This window comes from Mercenaria mercenaria, chromosome 10, assembly GCF_021730395.1.
Source record: "Mercenaria mercenaria strain notata chromosome 10, MADL_Memer_1, whole genome shotgun sequence".
NCBI classification, from domain to species: Eukaryota; Metazoa; Mollusca; class Bivalvia; order Venerida; family Veneridae; genus Mercenaria; species Mercenaria mercenaria.
In genome coordinates, this window is record NC_069370.1 from 78515480 (window position 1) to 78535429 (window position 19950).

The 19950-nt window shown below is 33.2% G+C and overlaps 1 protein-coding gene and 1 long non-coding RNA gene across 2 annotated transcripts; both read left to right on the plus strand.

The window, feature by feature from the left end:
- The first annotated feature begins 390 nt into the window (after nucleotides 1-390).
- On the plus strand, nucleotides 391-18991 carry LOC128546021 (uncharacterized). The gene is made up of 4 exons (XM_053517010.1): nucleotides 391-545; nucleotides 3205-3546; nucleotides 14602-14807; nucleotides 18782-18991. The coding sequence occupies exons 1-4, from the start codon at nucleotides 476-478 to the stop codon at nucleotides 18989-18991; spliced, it is 828 nt and encodes a 275-aa protein (XP_053372985.1). The 5' UTR covers nucleotides 391-475.
- On the plus strand, nucleotides 8805-10787 carry LOC128546263 (uncharacterized). The gene is made up of 4 exons (XR_008365903.1): nucleotides 8805-8851; nucleotides 9354-9452; nucleotides 9860-9944; nucleotides 10551-10787. It is a non-coding gene; the product is annotated as an uncharacterized LOC128546263 (long non-coding RNA).
- Nucleotides 18992-19950: the final 959 nt, after the last annotated feature.

The window sequence follows — 19950 nt, forward strand, 5'->3', positions numbered from 1 at the left end:
CATGAAATTATAGCACTACCGCTCCTTACGAAGGTACGATGTTAATATCTCATTTTCGCTTTGTTTTCGCATCATATTATCACATAGTCGTCCTTTCAACCGAATGGCAACATTACGAAAGTACAATAGTGTAATATTAATTCGTAATATCGTATTTACGCCCTTAAGGTGAAGGGCGATATCGCGATAATACGATGCGAACACATGAAATTACGATGCAAAAGTGTTATATTCATATCGCGTCTTTGCACTGTGTTTTCGTTTTCGCATCGTAGCCTCGCATCGTATTATGATCGAACTGGTGCCCTTACCAATCCACAAAGCAAAGAGATAAGACAACAATGGCCCTAACAGTACACCGTACAAAACGGTAGTAAAAATTAATTAAGATGCATCCTGCACATTAATTAGCGTAAACATTGACGTTCATATTTCCTGCTATTTGTAATTAATCAGAAATTGAATAAATATTATAATGGCAGGTACAATGTCATGGATATCTATTAATTTTATTGTATTGTTTGGAATAATTATCATGCTTCCAGGTAATGTATTATTCCCTCTTTATATCCATAATTGTAGTTGTCATATATTTAAATGTATATTTGGCCGTTAAGGCTGAACAGTGTTTCAATCCAGTAGATATTTTATATTTGAAATGTATTGTGAGCTAGAATCACACAGCCCCGGATTGACTTGCGGGTAGAGTTCAGCATCCGTAACACCTCCGCACAAAACTCCAAACTCACTCGTGAGTCATCCGGTGTATCCGTTCATAAATCGGAGGCATTCGGGGACAAGGGTGCGAAGTTTTGAACATGCTCAAAATTTTGCCACGGATAACAGTAAACCTTTTAGGAATCATAATAAATCTGTAACAGTTTTGAAAAGATCGTAACACATCTTAAAATATCGAACAGTCCGGAAGACAATCACTGTGGTAAAAAAACGAGCTATTACGATTTTATTCCGGTTCAAGTAAGGTTACTTAAGGTTCTGTTACGACTGCATTAGAAATCTATAACGTAACAAATTCGCAAAATCCACTTTTTCTGACACACCCGGAGCAATCCGGGGATGGGAATCCGGAATTCATTGATTTATATCAACAAAATATCTTATCAATCAGTAATATCCTATTTTTCTACATAAATCATTATATCTACAAAGTAACTACCAAATGAGCTCGTAAAATGTTTATTTAAGAAATAATCAAGGCCTCCGAGTGGTTTGTCACCAGATTTATCACGGTTCAGGGTAAAGATGCGAAGGAATTGAAGCACTAGGGCGTTAGCCCGACTGGTTAATATTCTAAGCATCTGAACGATAAACCGTGGTAAATTAGACGACAAACCATAAGAAGACCTTGACTGTTTTCAATTTACTAGATCATTGAAGTCTTATAACAAAAAAATTCCCTATGATTCATTTATTCAAGTAGTAATAAACTGGACGTTATACGGCAATTTGACGTCATATTTGACGCCATAATGCTCTCTTACCGGTCCGTGCGTCAAACGTTGTTTATCGTAGATTCTAACACGATCCGATTCATTTTCCTATTAAACAAAGAAGGCAGAAAAAAGTGAATTATTATACAACAAATCACTGTTCTGACGTTACAATTATTACGTCATGGCGTCAAACGGCATAGCGGCGCGCTGGAAAAGAAACCGATTGAAAACGGGCAAATATTTAATGAAGGTTGTCAAGGATGTACTTGAAAATCCTTGATAACGTGTTAGAATCGAAATAATATATCTCATTCAGTGATTTGCTCTTGAAGTCGTTCAGATGCGTATTATTATATCACTCGGGCTGCGCCTTCGTGATATAATTCCTTCTCATCTGAACTCCAAACAATGATTTATTCAACGACAAATCACTGGATGAGATATATTATTTCTTAAATATGCTACTTTGTTTATTATAATAAATGGAAATCAAATCCAGCCATATTCGAAGACTGCTTATATCATTTTTGTGGAAAGAGATTATAATTGTCTGTAAGTAATAGTTTGTACCTCGGTATTTGTTTATCAACCCGAAGGCGGCAAAATACTCTTTATCCAAAACATAATTTCACTTTTAGCCCTACAAACAGAAGGTTTTTTTTATTTAATCATATTTTATTGCTAATCTGGAACATGCAAAATATAATACGTATAACACATTAAAACAAACACACATATGATAAAGATGATTTAGGTAAAAAGCAAATGGGTTGGGCCACAAGTTTTACTAACATTAATGACGGCCCTCCCCTGAAATAAGTAATGTAACAAAATGATCCGAGTTGTGTTCAATATAAATACATACTAAGTAAATGTTATATATGCAATTTTTTGTTTACTTTTGGAAAAAAGAAGAAAAAAGAACAAAGATAAACTATGAAATTATAATATCGAGTTTAATTTAAAAAAAATTAAATGTATGTTCTGTTCGCTCTGCACGCCCCCGATGCAACAATGTTGGCTTTATATAGTTATGTACTTGACGAAAAATTATAGCGTTTAGTTCATCTGGTAAATTATCCCAGCCAAAAAGGTTTTTTTTTTTTTTTTTTTTTTTTGTACTTATGGGATGATATGTCGCGTGTTAATAAACAATTGTCGACGTTGAAACACAAAATTTGGACATTTAAAGAAACATGTTCAGCATCTTCCTGAATATCTCCGCATTCACAGACTGTTTTCACACATAAGGGTGGATGGGAGGGTAAACCTGTTCCCAATGCCCGTTTAGACCTCGAATGACAAAAACTCGTGCGCAACGGCTTATATACTAGAGCTATGACCGTTAGTCCATATAATTTCCCTTTAAGGAAAAATCGTTTGCAAGCATATAGCTTCGTGCAAATAAAACGAAAATAAATATATTTAATATATCTAAATATCGCAATGTATATTTTGAAAATTGTTAAAATCCAATAGTAATTAATTAATTAAATTCCAGATAGTATTGATTTTCATCACTATTCTCTCACGTATTATGGAAATATTATTTTTCATGACGAAACAAATTTATCATAACTACTGTTTGTGAGAAAACCTATAAGATAAGAAGTTCATAAAGTAAAATAAACTCATCATCATCATCATCATCATCATCATTATTATATTATTATTAATTGTAGTAGTATTAGTATTATTATCATCATCATCATTGTTATTATTATCACTATCATATTCTACCTATTTTCAGGCTACTGCTGTCAAAATGTAAATATTCTTCCTTACCCACGAGCCTATGCGCTTACGGACCAGAACCTTACCTTTCAATGTTTCTCAGATGGCAACATTTCAACATACAGTGCCTGGGCAATAAATGGTAGCCTTGGGTACATTCGAAAAGTAAACAATGAGTGTGTTGCTTTCGACCTTTTGAACGATACTTCATTATACAATGTACAGTGTCTAGAAAATGGTACGTTTGTTTTGACTATACTGACTATTAAGGAACATGATCATTTGGCGTACTGGAGTTGTTGTCTACTTTTCAACGGCAGATACACTAAATGGGCTTCAACAACAGTTTTCGTTAAAGGTTAGTGTTTATTGTTTCGCTGAAAAAGAATATTAGTAGCCTGCACTTAATGTCTAAATTGCGGTCATATGACGGTTTCAAAGTAACTATATGTATAAAATACATTGGGCTGTTAAAAATGTCTGTAGACCGACGGTTTGCACGCGTACTTGATACATTCCAATTTATTTTATATCCAGATGGTAAATACTTCCACCTTTCATTCCTAATAGTAACATTTTTGTTTTGTCTCTATTTCAAATTGACTTATTTGACCCAGTAACGCATACTGTTAAAGAAATAGATCTCTGAATCGTAGAAATATAACTTGGGCATTTTGGCATATCGTTTATTTGGGTATAGTGGACGCAACTTGACCCCGATGGTTGACCTTTGTATTATAATAAAAAATGAGGCACAACCTATTATTGAAAAGGAATGTACATAAGACGATTCACCTCTATGCATAAAAAAAACACGAGCTGCATGAGAAAAAAAAAATAGAATTATAAATTTGTGTAAATATAAATTAGTGTATTGGAAAGTTTTAACTGATCAAATATAAGTATACATACATGTACTTTGATACTGCATTGTATACAAACTAATTTATATAAACATATACGGCTACCGTAAGCACTCCCTTATTTCTACAATGAAATAATCGATGTGAATAATCAGCCATAGGTCACCCATCGCGGTCAAATTGCGACTATTATATTAACTGTCCATAAAGTTCTGTGTTGTAGAAACGACTAGAGCGAGGGTAGATTCACAGTTTCCTTTTGAATTTTGATAATACTTGCAGAATTAATACAATGTAATGTAGAACACTAACAGGCCGTAACGTACATCGTAGGATCACAGTTAACGGTGTAGAATATAATTACGTCCTGAAATACATATATAAATGTATAATAATAAACACAATATAGCATATTCATTAAATACCTTATTACATGCCTTATTCAATGGATCTAGTGGCAATTAATAAATTGCACTATAAATAAAACATATAAACAGAAAATAGAACAAAACAATACTTTACACAATGCATAACAAAAATATACAAAATACATGAAACTTACCATTTATGGAATGGCTGTCATGTCTACTTTTTCACTCATTATTTCTGACTGGTGCTGATTACAAAGAAAACAGCCAAACTGCGGTTACCACATAATACCCAGGTTACTGCCTACAATGGTAAAACAGTGTAATAGATATGAATGCTTTCTGACAGCCGCGAATGTTATAGTTTATTAAAAAATAATGCTGCCATCTTGAAGTTTTGCAATTCTTACTCAAAATTTCAGATTTTTAAAGTAAAGCAAATACATGTATTACGAAGTCAAATACATAATAATTTGCTTCAAACGCAGACTAAGCAATTGCAAAACAATGCAAAAGATACTAACCATAATTTATTCCAATAAAAAACCTTAAAACTTAAATTAAAACACAGAACACAAAACTTTTCAACCACTCTGCGTGATTTCAACAAGCCTTCTGTGCAAAATGACTGAAAACGCCACCTACGGCGGGAACTATTCCAAGTAAGGTAACTCTAATGGGAAAATAAATAACAGAACTATTTGGTCAAAGGGAAGGAACTATGTCTTAATATGGTCAGACACCCCTAAATCAAACAATATGAACAAGTAATGTTAAAGATACCAAATTGTCAACCGGTTACAGAAACATTTAAAACTTATCTTCGTTTACCTATTACCAAATAAATTCCACCAACGTCTTTTATACTTAAAACTACGTCAACATCAAAGCTTCATTACACTATAGTAATATCAAAATTATGTAATGACTTTATTTCACTCCCACAACGTCAGGCATGTGATAAGATTTTTTCTTACACGACTTCAAATTAACATATGTATGATCAAAGCATCTGCTATTAATTCAATAGCTTTATGCAATACTAAGAACGAATTCGTGACCAGGACTGACCCATGCCACGTAACTTACGTTTGCAAATCAGAGATTACTTGATAACGCATTATAGATAATAAATCAAAATGAAAGATTTATGCAACCATCTGCCTGACTGGACGAGAGTGTCTATTTTTTTCTCTTTACTGATTGTGCAAGGCTGAGTGAATCGTCAGACAAAGCGTTTATCCTTAATGAATAGATTAGTAGCTTAATGAATTTTTGCTGTTGTTGTTTTTGTTGGATTTAATGTCGCACCGACACAATTATAAGTCACCGAGTATGGCGACGTATTGATAGAATGTTGCTTAACAATGTAGATAATTACAGAGGAATTACGTTATTAAGTTGCCTTGGTAAATTATTTACACGTATTATTAATAATAGGTTGAAAAATTGGGCTGAAATGTATAATGTATATATCGAAGCGCAGGCAGGGTTTAGATCAAATATGAGCACTATCGATAATATTTTTGTTCTACATGGTTTAATATCTCATATACTTAATCAAGGGAAGCAACTCTATTGTTTATTCGTAGATTACAGCAAGGCATTTGATTACATTGTAAGAGATAATTTATGGTACAAACTTATTAAACTAGACTTAAGGGGTAAACTATTAGCTATTATTCAATCAATTTATGCTTCTGTTAAGTCAAGAGTAAAGTACTTAAATAAGCTGAGTGAAGAATTTACATGTGTACTCTGTGTTAGACAAGGGGAATGCTTATCTCCCTTTTTATTCACAATGTATATTAATGATCTAGAAGATACTTTTATAAATAGCGGCCTTGAAGGGTTAGATATTAATATGTTTAAGATGTTTCTTCTGTTATATGCAGACGATATAATTGTATTTGCAAATTCTGCTGAAGAATTACAACATAGTCTATTGATTTTACAAGATTATTGTAGTACATGGAAACTTAAAGTAAACACAGAAAAAACGAAGATTATGATTTTTAGAAGAGGCGGCAGACTACCACAAAACCTTAAATTCTATTATAATAAATGTGAAATCGAAATTGTCAACAGATTTACCTACTTAGGAATTTATAGTTCTCACTCAGTTTTATTAACGTTTCGGCCATAAGGCCTTTATCAAAATGCCAAATTCCGAGAATTACTCTACATCATGGCGTCTCATAATATAACAACATTTGAAATATAAAACCGGAACTGACGTAACGTTATTAAACGTCAAATCCCGCTAAAAATCGATACACATTTATGATCCACAAGGACTGTCTTCTGGCCTAATGAAGTTATGATTAAAAAATAAAAGACTTAATGTGCAGAATTTTTAGCGGGATTTGACGTTGACGTTTAATAACGTTACGTCAGTTCCGGTTTTGTATTTCAAATGTTGTTATATTATGAGACGCCATGATGTAGAGTAATTCTCGGAATTTGTCATTTGATAAAGGCCTTATAGCCGAAACGTTAATAAAACTGAGTGAGAACTATAGAGTCTTTAAACATTTGGTACCCCTTAGGGTAAATACTGTGTTGTACTTAGGAATTGTTTTTTCTAGTGGTGGTTCCTTTAGTGCTGCAAAAACTACATTAGCTGGACAAGCTCAGAAAGCAATATTCACATTTACTAAATATTTACATAAATTTACATACTTAACGCCCTTGCATAAATTAGATCTATTCGATAAATTAGTCTCTCCTATCTTGAACTATGGAAGCGAAGTTATAGGATTTGGTGATTGTAATGCTATAGAAAGAGTACATTTGCAATACTGTAAAAAGTTAATAGGGGTAAAGAAAAATACACAAAACGATTTTATATATGGGGAACTAGATAGAATGTCATTCCAAACGATGCAGCATTATAACATTATAAAATATTGGCTGGAATTGATTCATAGTGATGACAGGAAATATGTCTATAAAATATATCAAATGTTGAAAAGTGATTTATTTTACAGAACAATATCTTGTTTCAAATTTCATGAATATCTAAATATCATATCTGTAGATAAATATAATAAAGCATTGTCCAGATTACGAGTATCGTCACATAGATTACAAATAGAAGATGGGCGCTGGACAAGGCCGACAAGTACACCAGTAAGTGACAGAAAATGTTCAATGTGCAACGTCTTAGAAGACGAATTTCATTTCTTGTTTGAATGCCAACTATATAATGACATAAGAAAACAGTATATACATGAAAAATATTGGAAATATCCAAATATGTTTAAATTGATAGAACTGTATAGCTGTAATAATACATTACAAATCAAAAACCTAGGTAAATATGTTTATCATGCTTTTGTGATTCGAAATGAAGCAGTGTATGGTACAAACAACATTTAACGTGACTGTATCTTTACGTGCACGTAAAGTATTATAAATGTATTATTGTATTAGAAAAGTGTCACAATTATGAAACCAGACAGATAATACAGTAAATTCAACTTCCTAAACAATTAAACTTAAATACAGCTGAATATTATTATATACACATGCACGACCGTGAAACCAATCTTACATCAATGTTTCGAGTTTGTAAGATTGGCTCTACGCGGCTTAGTTTATATTTACAAAGTCTAATTCATTAGACCGTTATTACCTTACATTTCGTTTCGGTAAGGTTAGTGCGGCAGTTTTTGAGTCTAGAGTCCTGGATCTATACAAATCATAGTATAGACATAGTACTAGAGCCGATTTACGCAATCGAATACCGCCGGAAGTAGAACATTTATGTCAACACCGGTTTCGTATTTTCACGTGAAATCGGCCGAAAACTGAGAGGTTATCGACAAATTATAAGTTTACGGGTACCATGAGGATTTTTCATGCATTTAAACGGTAAGTATAATGTTTATGGATTATTCAATACAGTATGAAAGTAAACTGTTACCTGTTAAACGGATATTATGAAAGAAAAGTCGATAAGAAAATATTGACTTTCTACTTTCACTTTCATTGTCGCTTTTTAAATTGCCCAAAAATGTTCTTTCCATTAATTTGTTTTTTCTTGTTTTTTGTTTGTAGATACATAACCCTATAGCAAATTATTGTGTGAAATGACAGGTTATTTAAAGCATCTGTGATTAACTGGGCCTAAGTTTACCGATTTTTCCTTTAGGGTGACCTTTGACCTTATAATAGCTTATAGTCTGTCTATGTATTTTAGCTGTAGTCAGAACAAATGTAATTGAGATAAAATGAATTTTCAAAAGAAACTGTTGCAAATTGTAGGAAAAGAATAACATAATATATTTATAATTATAAGTTATTGAAATATATAATTACCTCATTTCAGACAGAAGTACAAGTGAACAGATGACACATTAAAGTGCTGCAGAAGCTTGAAAGTTAGATAGAGCAGGGACAGTCAAAAACTGTGGGATAATACTTCTATGTAATTTCTTTTTAAAGGCAATTATACATGATGGAAGGGTATCTCATACAATGTTTTACAATTTACATGTAGTTTTATCTCTCTTATGATGTTGAAACAAGTACACAATTCAGTGACATCTAATTAACACTTGTAAACTATTGACAGTTGATATATATATTAGACAGCATTTGATAAAATGCAATTGCCTGTCAATATTAAAAAGAGCAAACAGTTGACAATTAACAGGCAGGTCATTCTTTTAAATGACACCATAAATAAACTTTCATAATTTGTTTTTCTTCCAACTTCTGGATTTAGACTGGAAGCCATTCCAAACTATGAACTGTAAATTACATAAGGAGTCATGTAATGATTATGGATGGATACATTATACTTTTATGGACAATAATAATTTGAAATAATGATATTTTTTTTTTAGGTTAAGGTGATTTTATAAAGATGGTGTTATGGTTTTTGCATGATGAGTCTTTTCACAGATTTTATCATTTATATATTTCAGGGTGTCCAGCATGGTTAGTCAGGTTGACAGAAGTGAAAGATGGTCTGATGGTACAATGATGTACAAATGATACTCTTTAACAAGTTTAACATGTCAAAGGTAATATAATGCCAGTTATTAAAATTACATTCCCATAAACATTTAACAGATACACATTGTAAATGTAATTAATATGATTTTATGAAGTTTCATGAAGGATGGTACAGCCAACCATTTTGAATCAAGAAATTTTGACTTAGGTAAAGATATCTATTCTGACTCCTTAACTCTTAGCCTTTCATATGATACAGAGATAAAAGAACTACTATTGTCGGCCACTAACCATGTTTCAAAGCTTTTAAACACACTATAGCAATAACCATTTTGTTTAAATATCTTTAATGCAATGTTTTCTTGATATCTGTCACTTGATGTTTTCAATGGATTAGAGTCCTAATTTAATGTAAAGTCTGTAAATTTCAGTAATGGAAGTACAAAATTTGTAGAAAGTTATTTCTTTATTTCAGTGTAAAATGTTCTGTGGATTCATATGTTGAGAATGCCAATGTTGATCTGTATGACTTAATGAAACACAGATGTTTATACCTTCAGGTAATTGTTTACAATATTCAAAGAGTTACAATGTAATTCAGTTATTGATTTGGCATATATCACTTCAAGAGGCTTGTGTAAAGTTTGTTTCACATGAGACCAAGGGTCAAGTATGATATATAAACTTTACACTTACAAAAAGAAATTAAACAGTACCAAATAATTACAGACTTATGAATGTAACTTTCCAAATATCTTACATTTTTCTCCTGAAATTAATTAAAAAGGTAAACACAATTCTATTGTTATAAGCTTAAAAGGTGAATGTAAGATATAACTTATGAAATGTCAAGTATAAGGTTGTTATTTTCAAAGTATTTAAGATATAGAATAAAATATAGCCTGCCATCATAATATTCTAAAATATATAGTGTGTCATACATATATTTTAGGTCAAATAGTAAGGTCAAGTGAGTGACTTAGGGTCACTATTGGCCTCTTGATATATTCTACTAAAATGGGTCTTATGCATAAGATATGTTGAAGTTTATTAATCCAGTAACACTTTTATTCTAACCTGTTATTCAGAAATATACATATTTTGAATATTAAAGACTGCAGACACCTCGAATACAGAGTTACTACATTATGCATTTCTTTCTTCAGATATATACCTGTGAAATCTTCAGTGTCACCGTTCAGCTATTGTTCAAGATCAGTGTCTGCAGCTTGCACAGTTTAGTATAGAGGAACCTTCTGAATCAATTTTTGTTACATATTTGCTGTTATTGTAGGACGCATATGTAGAGAGCAACAAGTCTTGTCCAACTGTGCATGTAAATGTGATTCAGAAACTTTGAGAATATGTAAACATTACACTGTTATAATTTTCAAAATACTGTGTCTTGTAGTGTCAGTACTGTTTTGTCTCAGTTTATAGCACAGTATGTTCACAAATCAAACTTAAGATCATAGTTATCAGTATTATTAAATCATTAATTATTTGTATGGTGACAAAATTTAATTTCATGCAATACCACAGTAAAACGTTTGATAATTTTCGTTTTTAAAGTTGTAAGTTTAAAGTTGGCATAAATTGTTTTTCTCCTTCATTAATCTAAAAAGCGATTGGTCATTATAATTGCAATATCATTTTAGTGTGACAAAGTTTATATTGGACTAAAACGCTAATGTATATTTTTGAACTATTCAATGCATTTTCTTCAGTCTTAAAACATTTGTTTATCGTACATGTCATGACCCATAACTCCTCCATATTACTTGTGTTTTGTCATTTTTCGTTTCACTGAAGGATAGGTAGAGGTATTGCACATCCATTTTTTAGCATCCTGATTTTGTAAAGTGTTGTATGTAAGGTTTTATCTCGGAATTATGTCTCATCTAAAGGTGGGGAGAGGTATTGTTTATGCCTTCTGGTCTATCCGCATTAAGCCTGTCTGGCTTTAAGAGGACAAGTTGCTGGCCAGATTTTGATAAAACTTCATAGGAATGATCAGTACCAAGCATAGTGTTGTGCATATCGATTGCACGTTTCGTTTCGATGCACTAAATTGCAGCCAGAGCTAAAAGTAGAAAAATCTTGTCGGCTTTCACAGGTCAAAACTTCTTAACAGATTTTGATGAAACTTCACAGGAGTGATCAGTACCAAGTATATTTTTGCACATCAGCAACACTTTCCATTTTGCTGCACAAAATAGCCGCCATAGCATAAAGGTATACATAGGTGGGAGACATGTTTTGTCATAAAAATACCTAGAACACCTTCCACTTTGTTAATGAAAAATGTATTAAACTTCTTACAATTGCAAACTGTAATAATCTGACATTAAATGCACTAGTTACATAACTGCATTTGGCTTTTTTCATAATTATTGCCCTTTTCTTACCATAGCAATATTTTGTGTAACATGTTACCTCATTAAGCATCATAAGATCAGAAAGTTCTATGACTCAGAAATGTTGGCCCTTTTGTACTTATCATGAGTATGTTTTCAGTATTTTATATTGTCATTACTTTTTGTTGTGGCGAGTTTACGGAATGAAGACTTAGTTGTCCAAATGGTGTGCCTGTGCCTGTTTCTGATTTGTTTGTCTGGACAATATATTATTAATTAGTCTTCACGAAACTTTGCAGGTTAATTTCCTTAAGTTCCTGTCAACTTTGATAGTGGCATGGTTACTTTAAAAGTGATGTCACCACTGTACTAGTCAAACGTTTTGTATTCAGATTTTATGTCATATTACAGGCTACTGGTCTTTGCAGCCTTCATAAAACTTATAAAAAACTCATAAAAGTTTCCAATAATGTTGTATTTTGATTTGAACTGGCATATTCAAACATTAAGAAGTAGTACTACAAGGCAACATTTGACCTCTTTTCCAGTACTTTTTTATTTCTGTTACTATGAAGTTGTTTTTTCTTAGAAATTGGTTGGCTTATTTTTTATGATCTTATGTTTTTAATGAATTGTAGCTATATGTTCTTTTTCTCATGAAAATGTCCATTTTTATATAATTCATATTTTTTACTGTCAACAATACCACATACTTATCACTTTATTAACATACTTGTACTATTTTCATAAAACATTATATAAATCATTATATTTCATATAAACAGAATTAAATAAATATTTAAGAACATCAGTGTTTTCTTTGATTGCTACATGAAACAGACCATAGGTCAATTTAGGGTCAATTCTAACACTTTATATGCAAATTGATAAGGGAGATAACTAGTACTGTCTTAAGTAACCAGTATTTAGTTACACAGTTACCTTCCCTTTACACAGGTAGGACTATTTGTTGTTGATCATCTTTTGAACATTATTCCATTACTGATGACAGAACATTGAAAATAAAAGTTGTTGTATCATGCAATGGCATCATATATGACAATATTTACTTTTTTATTTCATTTTTTAAATATTCTTTAAATTAGGTACAATGCCTACTATCATAGTATCTACTTTTTAACACAAATGAAGTTCATTAAATGTGACACTTACCTTATTAGCAAATAAATGTTAAGTTTCAGTAATTTTGCTCACTCGTACGTTAGTATCGGTATAATTAGCCATATTCTCAGCAGTGAGAAATATTGTCTAACAATTTAGATATACTTCATTTGTAAAGATTGATATATAATATGAATTGTAACTGTATTATTATGTCAAAATGTAATATGTCATACCTTCTCAACTTATATGTATTCACTGTTTGTTATATATTATGTTAATATTGCCACCATGGACTTAAAGTCCAGTGGAATATTATAAGATTCTTTCACTGGCTGTAGGTGCAGATGGGAATTTCCGGCCTCGAGGGTAACTGTTTAGGCGGTAACGAGGTTCCTACCGAGTTACCGCCTAAACAGTTACCCGAGAGCCGGAAATTCCCATCTGCACCTATAACCAGTGACAGAATCTTTTTCTTGCATACCGATATCAAGATATAATAATAAAAATAAATTCAATCGAACGGCTTTCTTTTTAAAACTATTTCTTATAGCAGGGTATTCAAACAAAGCGCGGGAAACCAACGTCAGTAAACAGGAAAGACGTCATGACGTTTCAAAGACAAATAACAATGTTTAGTTCCGGTTGTGTTTTATCAGTTGCAGCGTAACGTTATGAATTTTTAATAAAATAACATGTTTTGAATCGGGAAATATACTATCAGGAACAAAGAGGAACTCTCAAGGTATTGGATTTTTATTCCGTTTTTCGAAATAAAATATAAATAACTACATAAATCTTCTACATATATGTAGTTCGTAATACGTCATTTAAAGCACGAAAGTCATCTTACACCCCGGGGTGTAAGATGAATTTTTCAAGCACCGGTAAAAATACCGGAAATCCCCGTCTGGTATGCAAGAAATATGAATAAACTTGAAACTTGCTGAAAAGACTGGATATGTGATTGTAAAAAATAGTATAATTCTAATTTACCAAGGTTTATCTTTCAGCGGATTATTTTCCCAAAGTATTGTAGATACACTGTTTATAAATATTACGATACAAGGGTATTTGATTACATGAATTACTTAGTATCAAAATAATACAATACCCAGTCGTTAACCGCAAAACATGATTCAGTATTATATCTTGGAAATTTTTCGAACTTCACTTAAATGTCTGAATCATGAAATAATATCAAAATATGTTAACCTGACATTCATTTATAGTTCTATATATCGATACCATACACCCATACACTAAATACTTGAAACAGCAAGTTACAGCCCTGTATTTTTCTTCTAAAATTTACAAAACTACAAAAACGTCTAATAAATTATTATGCGAAAACACTGACTCTACCGATTTGTTTTTTTGCTTCCTTTAATTGTTAAACCTTTTTGAAATTTGGCTTTAACTGCAACTGTCCGCATCAATTAGCAGAGTAACTGAGTGTGCCGCGTTACGCGCCTGGAAGTGATCTGTAGGTAACTGGCTAGTATATATATATATATATATGATTTAAAACACAAAATCTAACTATGCTTGGTTGATACGGCCATGCCGACCATCCTTTTTTAAAAGATATATTTTGTTATTTTATAGTTTAATAATGACTAATTTAAACGGAAACTGGTTTGAAATTTTCTCTTTTTTTATACCCTTGTGACCATGAATTCCATCATAAGTTGTAGGACATTCTTCATAATTAACCTAACATAACTCATATGTTCAGTGCCTGTCTCATCAGTGAATATTAGTTATCCCGGAAGCTCTTCAGTAACGATGTCTGAAAACTCGTCCGTGGAGTTTGGGTGTAAAGCATCCCGTAGTCGACCCGTGCCTACAGTCTCCTGGCTTATAGATGGAGGTACTTCAACAAGATGGGATGATGAACTCATATCTCATGTTGTCCACACAGTCACCTCTGCTGGTTTTAAGGTAACTTTGCTACAATGGTCATGACATACTAACCATCAGAGCCTGCAAATGGAAAAATAAGTCTTCTGCAAGTCAAGTGACCATGATTGGTTTACTGTCTTATCGGAGAGGAAGATACTACTAAACGTTACTTGTAAGAAATATACAATGACAATTACCTTATTTACTTTAAGTATTTATTTACTAATTGTTTGGCATATTCTGTAACTGACCCGTCCTCATGTAGTATCCCTGCTTTTAAAAGCAAAATGTAAACCAAGACAAATATTCAGTAAAGATAGTCGCGTCTTAAGAACAACAGCTTACAGCAGTGATTGGATGTGTAATATATGACGATATCCATTGGTTGAAGTTGTTACTCGTTCATTGTTGTTATCCCTGTAGTTGTATTAATTTAATGACTTGTGTTTGCCTTTCACAAACCTTTCAGCCAATAAAATTTTCTACACTTTCATGCCTATATCGCATTATAATATTTCACTAGTTGTAGATGCAGATGGGTAAGTGTATCTTTTTCTGGCAATAAATAGGCTTTGCACCTACAACCAGCAGTCGATTATTTTTCTTGCATACCGTAAATTACAATTTATAGAAATGAAACGCTTTCTTTTTAGCACTCTTTCTTATAGCAGCGTGGTAAAAAGCGGGGCGAACGTCCGTAAACAGAAATGACGTCATGACGTTTCAATGACGCAAAGAAACAAAAAAACCAAACATTCCAATGGATGGGTATCTTTTGTACGCGTAACGTTATTGTTCGTAGTAAAAAAACTATGGAGTGTCCACAGTGCTGCAACGGACACGGAGCCAACAGTCGTGGTATTTGATTTTTAATTTAAGTGCACATATTTCTAATAGAGCAAGTCAGCTGATGTCGACCCGCATTTAATATGGACCTTTCCTTGTATTATTGGTAATTGTCTCTAATTGTCGACCAAATTGATTTACGGTTATCCAAGAACAATGTCGTCATAAGTGACGATGTTTCTGACGCCAAGTTTTGTGACTACTTTACGTTTAAACCATGACAATGGTTTTCAGTAAATATAACTTTGGTTAGAGGTAGGTGATTTCCTTTATGGATTCTAAGTTTTGATTGTATTTTAAGCAACAATACTAATCTGTGGGATTTTACCATGAAATGTTTTGAAGAGTGTTTATGTTTATTAACCCTTTTATTGGCGTTCTATTGCAAAATTTGAATATATCAGACAGAGTAGATATTGCCTTACAATCAAATGTTCGACCTTCCTTTTCACTATGTTTTTGCAATATAAAATACATAGTCATCGTTCTATATGTAAAATATCAAAGAAGCTAGATAATATACATATAGAACACATCAAAACAATTTATAAATATGATGCGACACCTATATTCACGATATGTGTCTATTTATCATTTCTTTCTGCATTTACAGATTTACAGAAATATCCGCTAAGATGCTAGGGAAGAAGAGGGTCAAATATAAGCCTGAAGCTATGTATGCTTTCCAATGTGCTCGTATGGGGCTTTGAGCAAAAATGCAGCAGATCCCAACTTATGGTTCCCGCAGGACTACGCTGGATTGATAAATTAGCTTGTGTGAGATTATCCTGATATGATGGCTGATCACCTCCGATCATAGAAGAAAGGCTGACTGGAGGAGGCTTCAAGGATCAAATATGGACACATGTCTCTCACTGCTAGCTTGGTTATACTATATTCTCGGGAACAGGGAACATGGAGCATATTACCGCTGTGATGGTGTATATACTTCTGACCATGACAGAGATATTACGAAAGGTCAAAAATGTGTTAGACAAGGATGACCGCACTACTCCCTTAAAAAAGAATATGCCGAGGCGGGACTAGTTTGAGAGGTTTTGCAAACGGCATTCAGACGTAACACTAAGGAAGCATATGGTTTTGGGACATGATCAAGCTATTATAAGTATAAAAATGGTTCGTGGTTGGTACTCTGTTGTGCCTAACTGTATGGAGAAGGAATTTTAGGATTATGAAGATCTGCTGAATGACTAACGGCGTGGAGATCTGGGTTCTTTTTTAAACAAAATATACAGAACAAGGGGGGTCCTGGCACCAGCACGTGCCTGCCACGTGTATATAGTTAATACGAACACAGAAACTCAAATCATCATCATCATAATGGCAGGCTTTAAAGCTTTTGGCGAGTACCCACCACCAATGATCTTGTTTCCAGGTGATCGCATTCGAGATATTGGTCTGGCCAATTTCATATAGGCCCCTTTTGCTGCTATAACCAACGGATGGATGAATTCTGACGCCTTTGTAGCATAGTCAAGGTTGGTCTATGACATTACTAAGTCCAAGAGGATAATAGTTCCCATCCTACTTTTCGTGGTTGGACATAGGACACGTATAAAATAACAAAGTGGAAAACCACAGGTCACCCAACACGACAAAAACGAAAATGTTGCAGGCTCGTTTGAATGAGAATGCTCATGGACGGTAATGGAAATGCAAGTTACTGTCTATGCCCTCTAGCCCCGGGTTGAGCAGAATACAACATTTACACATGAGTATGATATTTTTCTTTATTGTTTGTTGCAAGACTCCCCTCACAGTCTGCAAGCAGCTGATATTGGGTTGTTTTCTCGAATGAAATCTGCAAGGCAGTTGACAGTAAACACCTGGCCACTGGATTGCATATGTGACGCCATCAGTAAAATTCAATTCCTGCAATTTTCAACGATACCTGACACAGAGTAACCTCTTTGAAAACGCATTCAGGGCTTACCATAGTCCTGACCTTGTCCAGTCTAGCATCAACGTGATAGATCTGTTACAAGGTGACTGTTATAACTAATTCAATTTGGCGAAAGCAATCAGTGGAAAGTCGTCTTTCATAGACTTATATTAAACATAATATCAAAAATGAAAGTATAATAGAACATAGTCAAATATCGGTTAACCACACAGTGGCTCTGATCGTAAGTTGCCACTGTCAGCACGAGAGGCACCTGAAGTGGGTGAATGCTAAATCTATTTTGCCGGCATTGGTAAAATTACAGGAAACGCAAGTCCGGTGTGCCAGAACGGAAGTTTTGTCTCCAAGTGAGCATCAGAAGAGATATTTTCGTTCGTTGGACAGCCATCGGAGTGCAAATTTAGAATTTGGTGCTTAGGAGTATAGTAGTGATAGATATTTCAATCGTATATGTGGAACAAACACGTTTTCTTTTATTGCATTTTTTAATGTTAGTTGCAAATTGTACTAGTTTGACCCGTGTCAAAGGACGTCACTGCATTGGACAACGTCACATGCTAATTCATAAAGTCACATAGTTGATATTTTTCGATTTCTTTTACATTTTAATGCGACGGATCGCATAGTTATGTATATGTTTATAGATCTACACTGCTATATCTTTACTGACTGATTTATTTATTTTTTCATATTCTTTCGCATTCAAATGTACTGTAACTGAAAAAAAATATTATGAAAGTCCTTGCCATTAGAAACAATGATAGTTTCTGAAATATTATCCACCGTTATCATCTCACTTTAGAAGGGTATTCCCTCGATTTATATTTCAATAAACTACAGAAAACATTAACTTAATACACTTCATCAATGAAAATTTAGAGAAAGTAAATGATTGTTTGAAAGGTACAGACAAACATGATTTGGACACCAGCTATTGACTGTATATGTACTAAGAATTTAGGTTTCCAGCTGTGTAATGCACTGAACGCCACATTACAGCTTCATCTGTTTAATGGTGTTCACACTTTTATAATAATAAACGGGTCAGTAAACCCAGCACATTTTGAGATAACATTGCATATATCATACACTGACCTTCATTTAGAGCGATTTTCTAGCAGAAATTAGAAACCAACGGACATTTCACGCCGTATTTGATAAGAGTGTAAGAAGTGTTAACATCCTATTATACATGAGCAATATTTCTCTAAATTGTATACATAAGTATTGTATTTGAATTTAGACAAACCAGAACATAGCCCCTCTGATCATGATCCTTCCACACCAACAACACAATTACTATGCAATACGAAACATGCAACAGACCTCCACGCTCCGTAATTGGTGGGCATCCCCTGGTCTTTCACTATCATGGTCGGCTTCACAGGAAGTGAAGAAGACTGGAGCTTTGGTCGGACTGTTTCAAGAGATGGACTTGGTACACGTCAAATAGTGGAACATGCAAGTGTATCTCGAGACATTTAGGTGAAAAGGAGACAGTTCAGCTTAATGTTACAGTTCTCTGTAAGTCACTTCTTTACAGTTATATTGCCAATTTTAACAGCAGAATCATGTCATACAGTCGTCATAAATTTCTATATTCTGGATGAAGATCAAGTACTCAGTACACGTGACTATAATTATGGCACTATAGGACTACTATCGGAAAGAAACACTCCATTGTTTCACGCCAGTTTCATTTTCATTATTTATGAAACATTGTACTTTATACCAGATAAATTCCCTGAGTTAATATTTATGTGAATCAGACACTCCAAATTTAACCAGAATCCAATTGAGACTCGTGTTACGAACGGCATTTAAGGTTTTTTCTCAAAATGATAACTGATAAAATTTCAAGCGTAAGCACGAAAACTTGTAAGTCTATATATACGTTGTTATAATCAACCATTTTATAAAATAACTGTTAAACTGTAAGAGTAAACATTAATGTCAGGGATCTCATTCATCGCCTTCTTATTTGTTTGTTCCGTCCTCGTCTATGGGTTTATTTTGTGTGTATATTTTTTGTAAAGTTAATATGTAATATCCAAGCGAACCGTTGCTGGGTGTTAAAAGGGTATGTAGAAAGGTAAAAATATGTATAAAAACCTTTGGAATTACTGGAGCACAGCTAAGGCGACCAGTTTCATTGATCCATCCTAAATATATGCAATCTCTGAGTATGGAGTAGTAATATCTTGGCTTGTAAAACGGTGGGATAAGATACAGAAAGAACAGCTTATATCCATTCTAAAAGCAATATTGAAGAACACGGCATTTTATTTGTTTTCCAATTCCATCATTTCACTTTATTATCGTCCCACCACTAAACCGTGCTGACTACGGTCAGAAATGAGCAATTCTACCCAGAAGTTTTCAAGTTAAAGGAGACAACTTCAACATCATTGT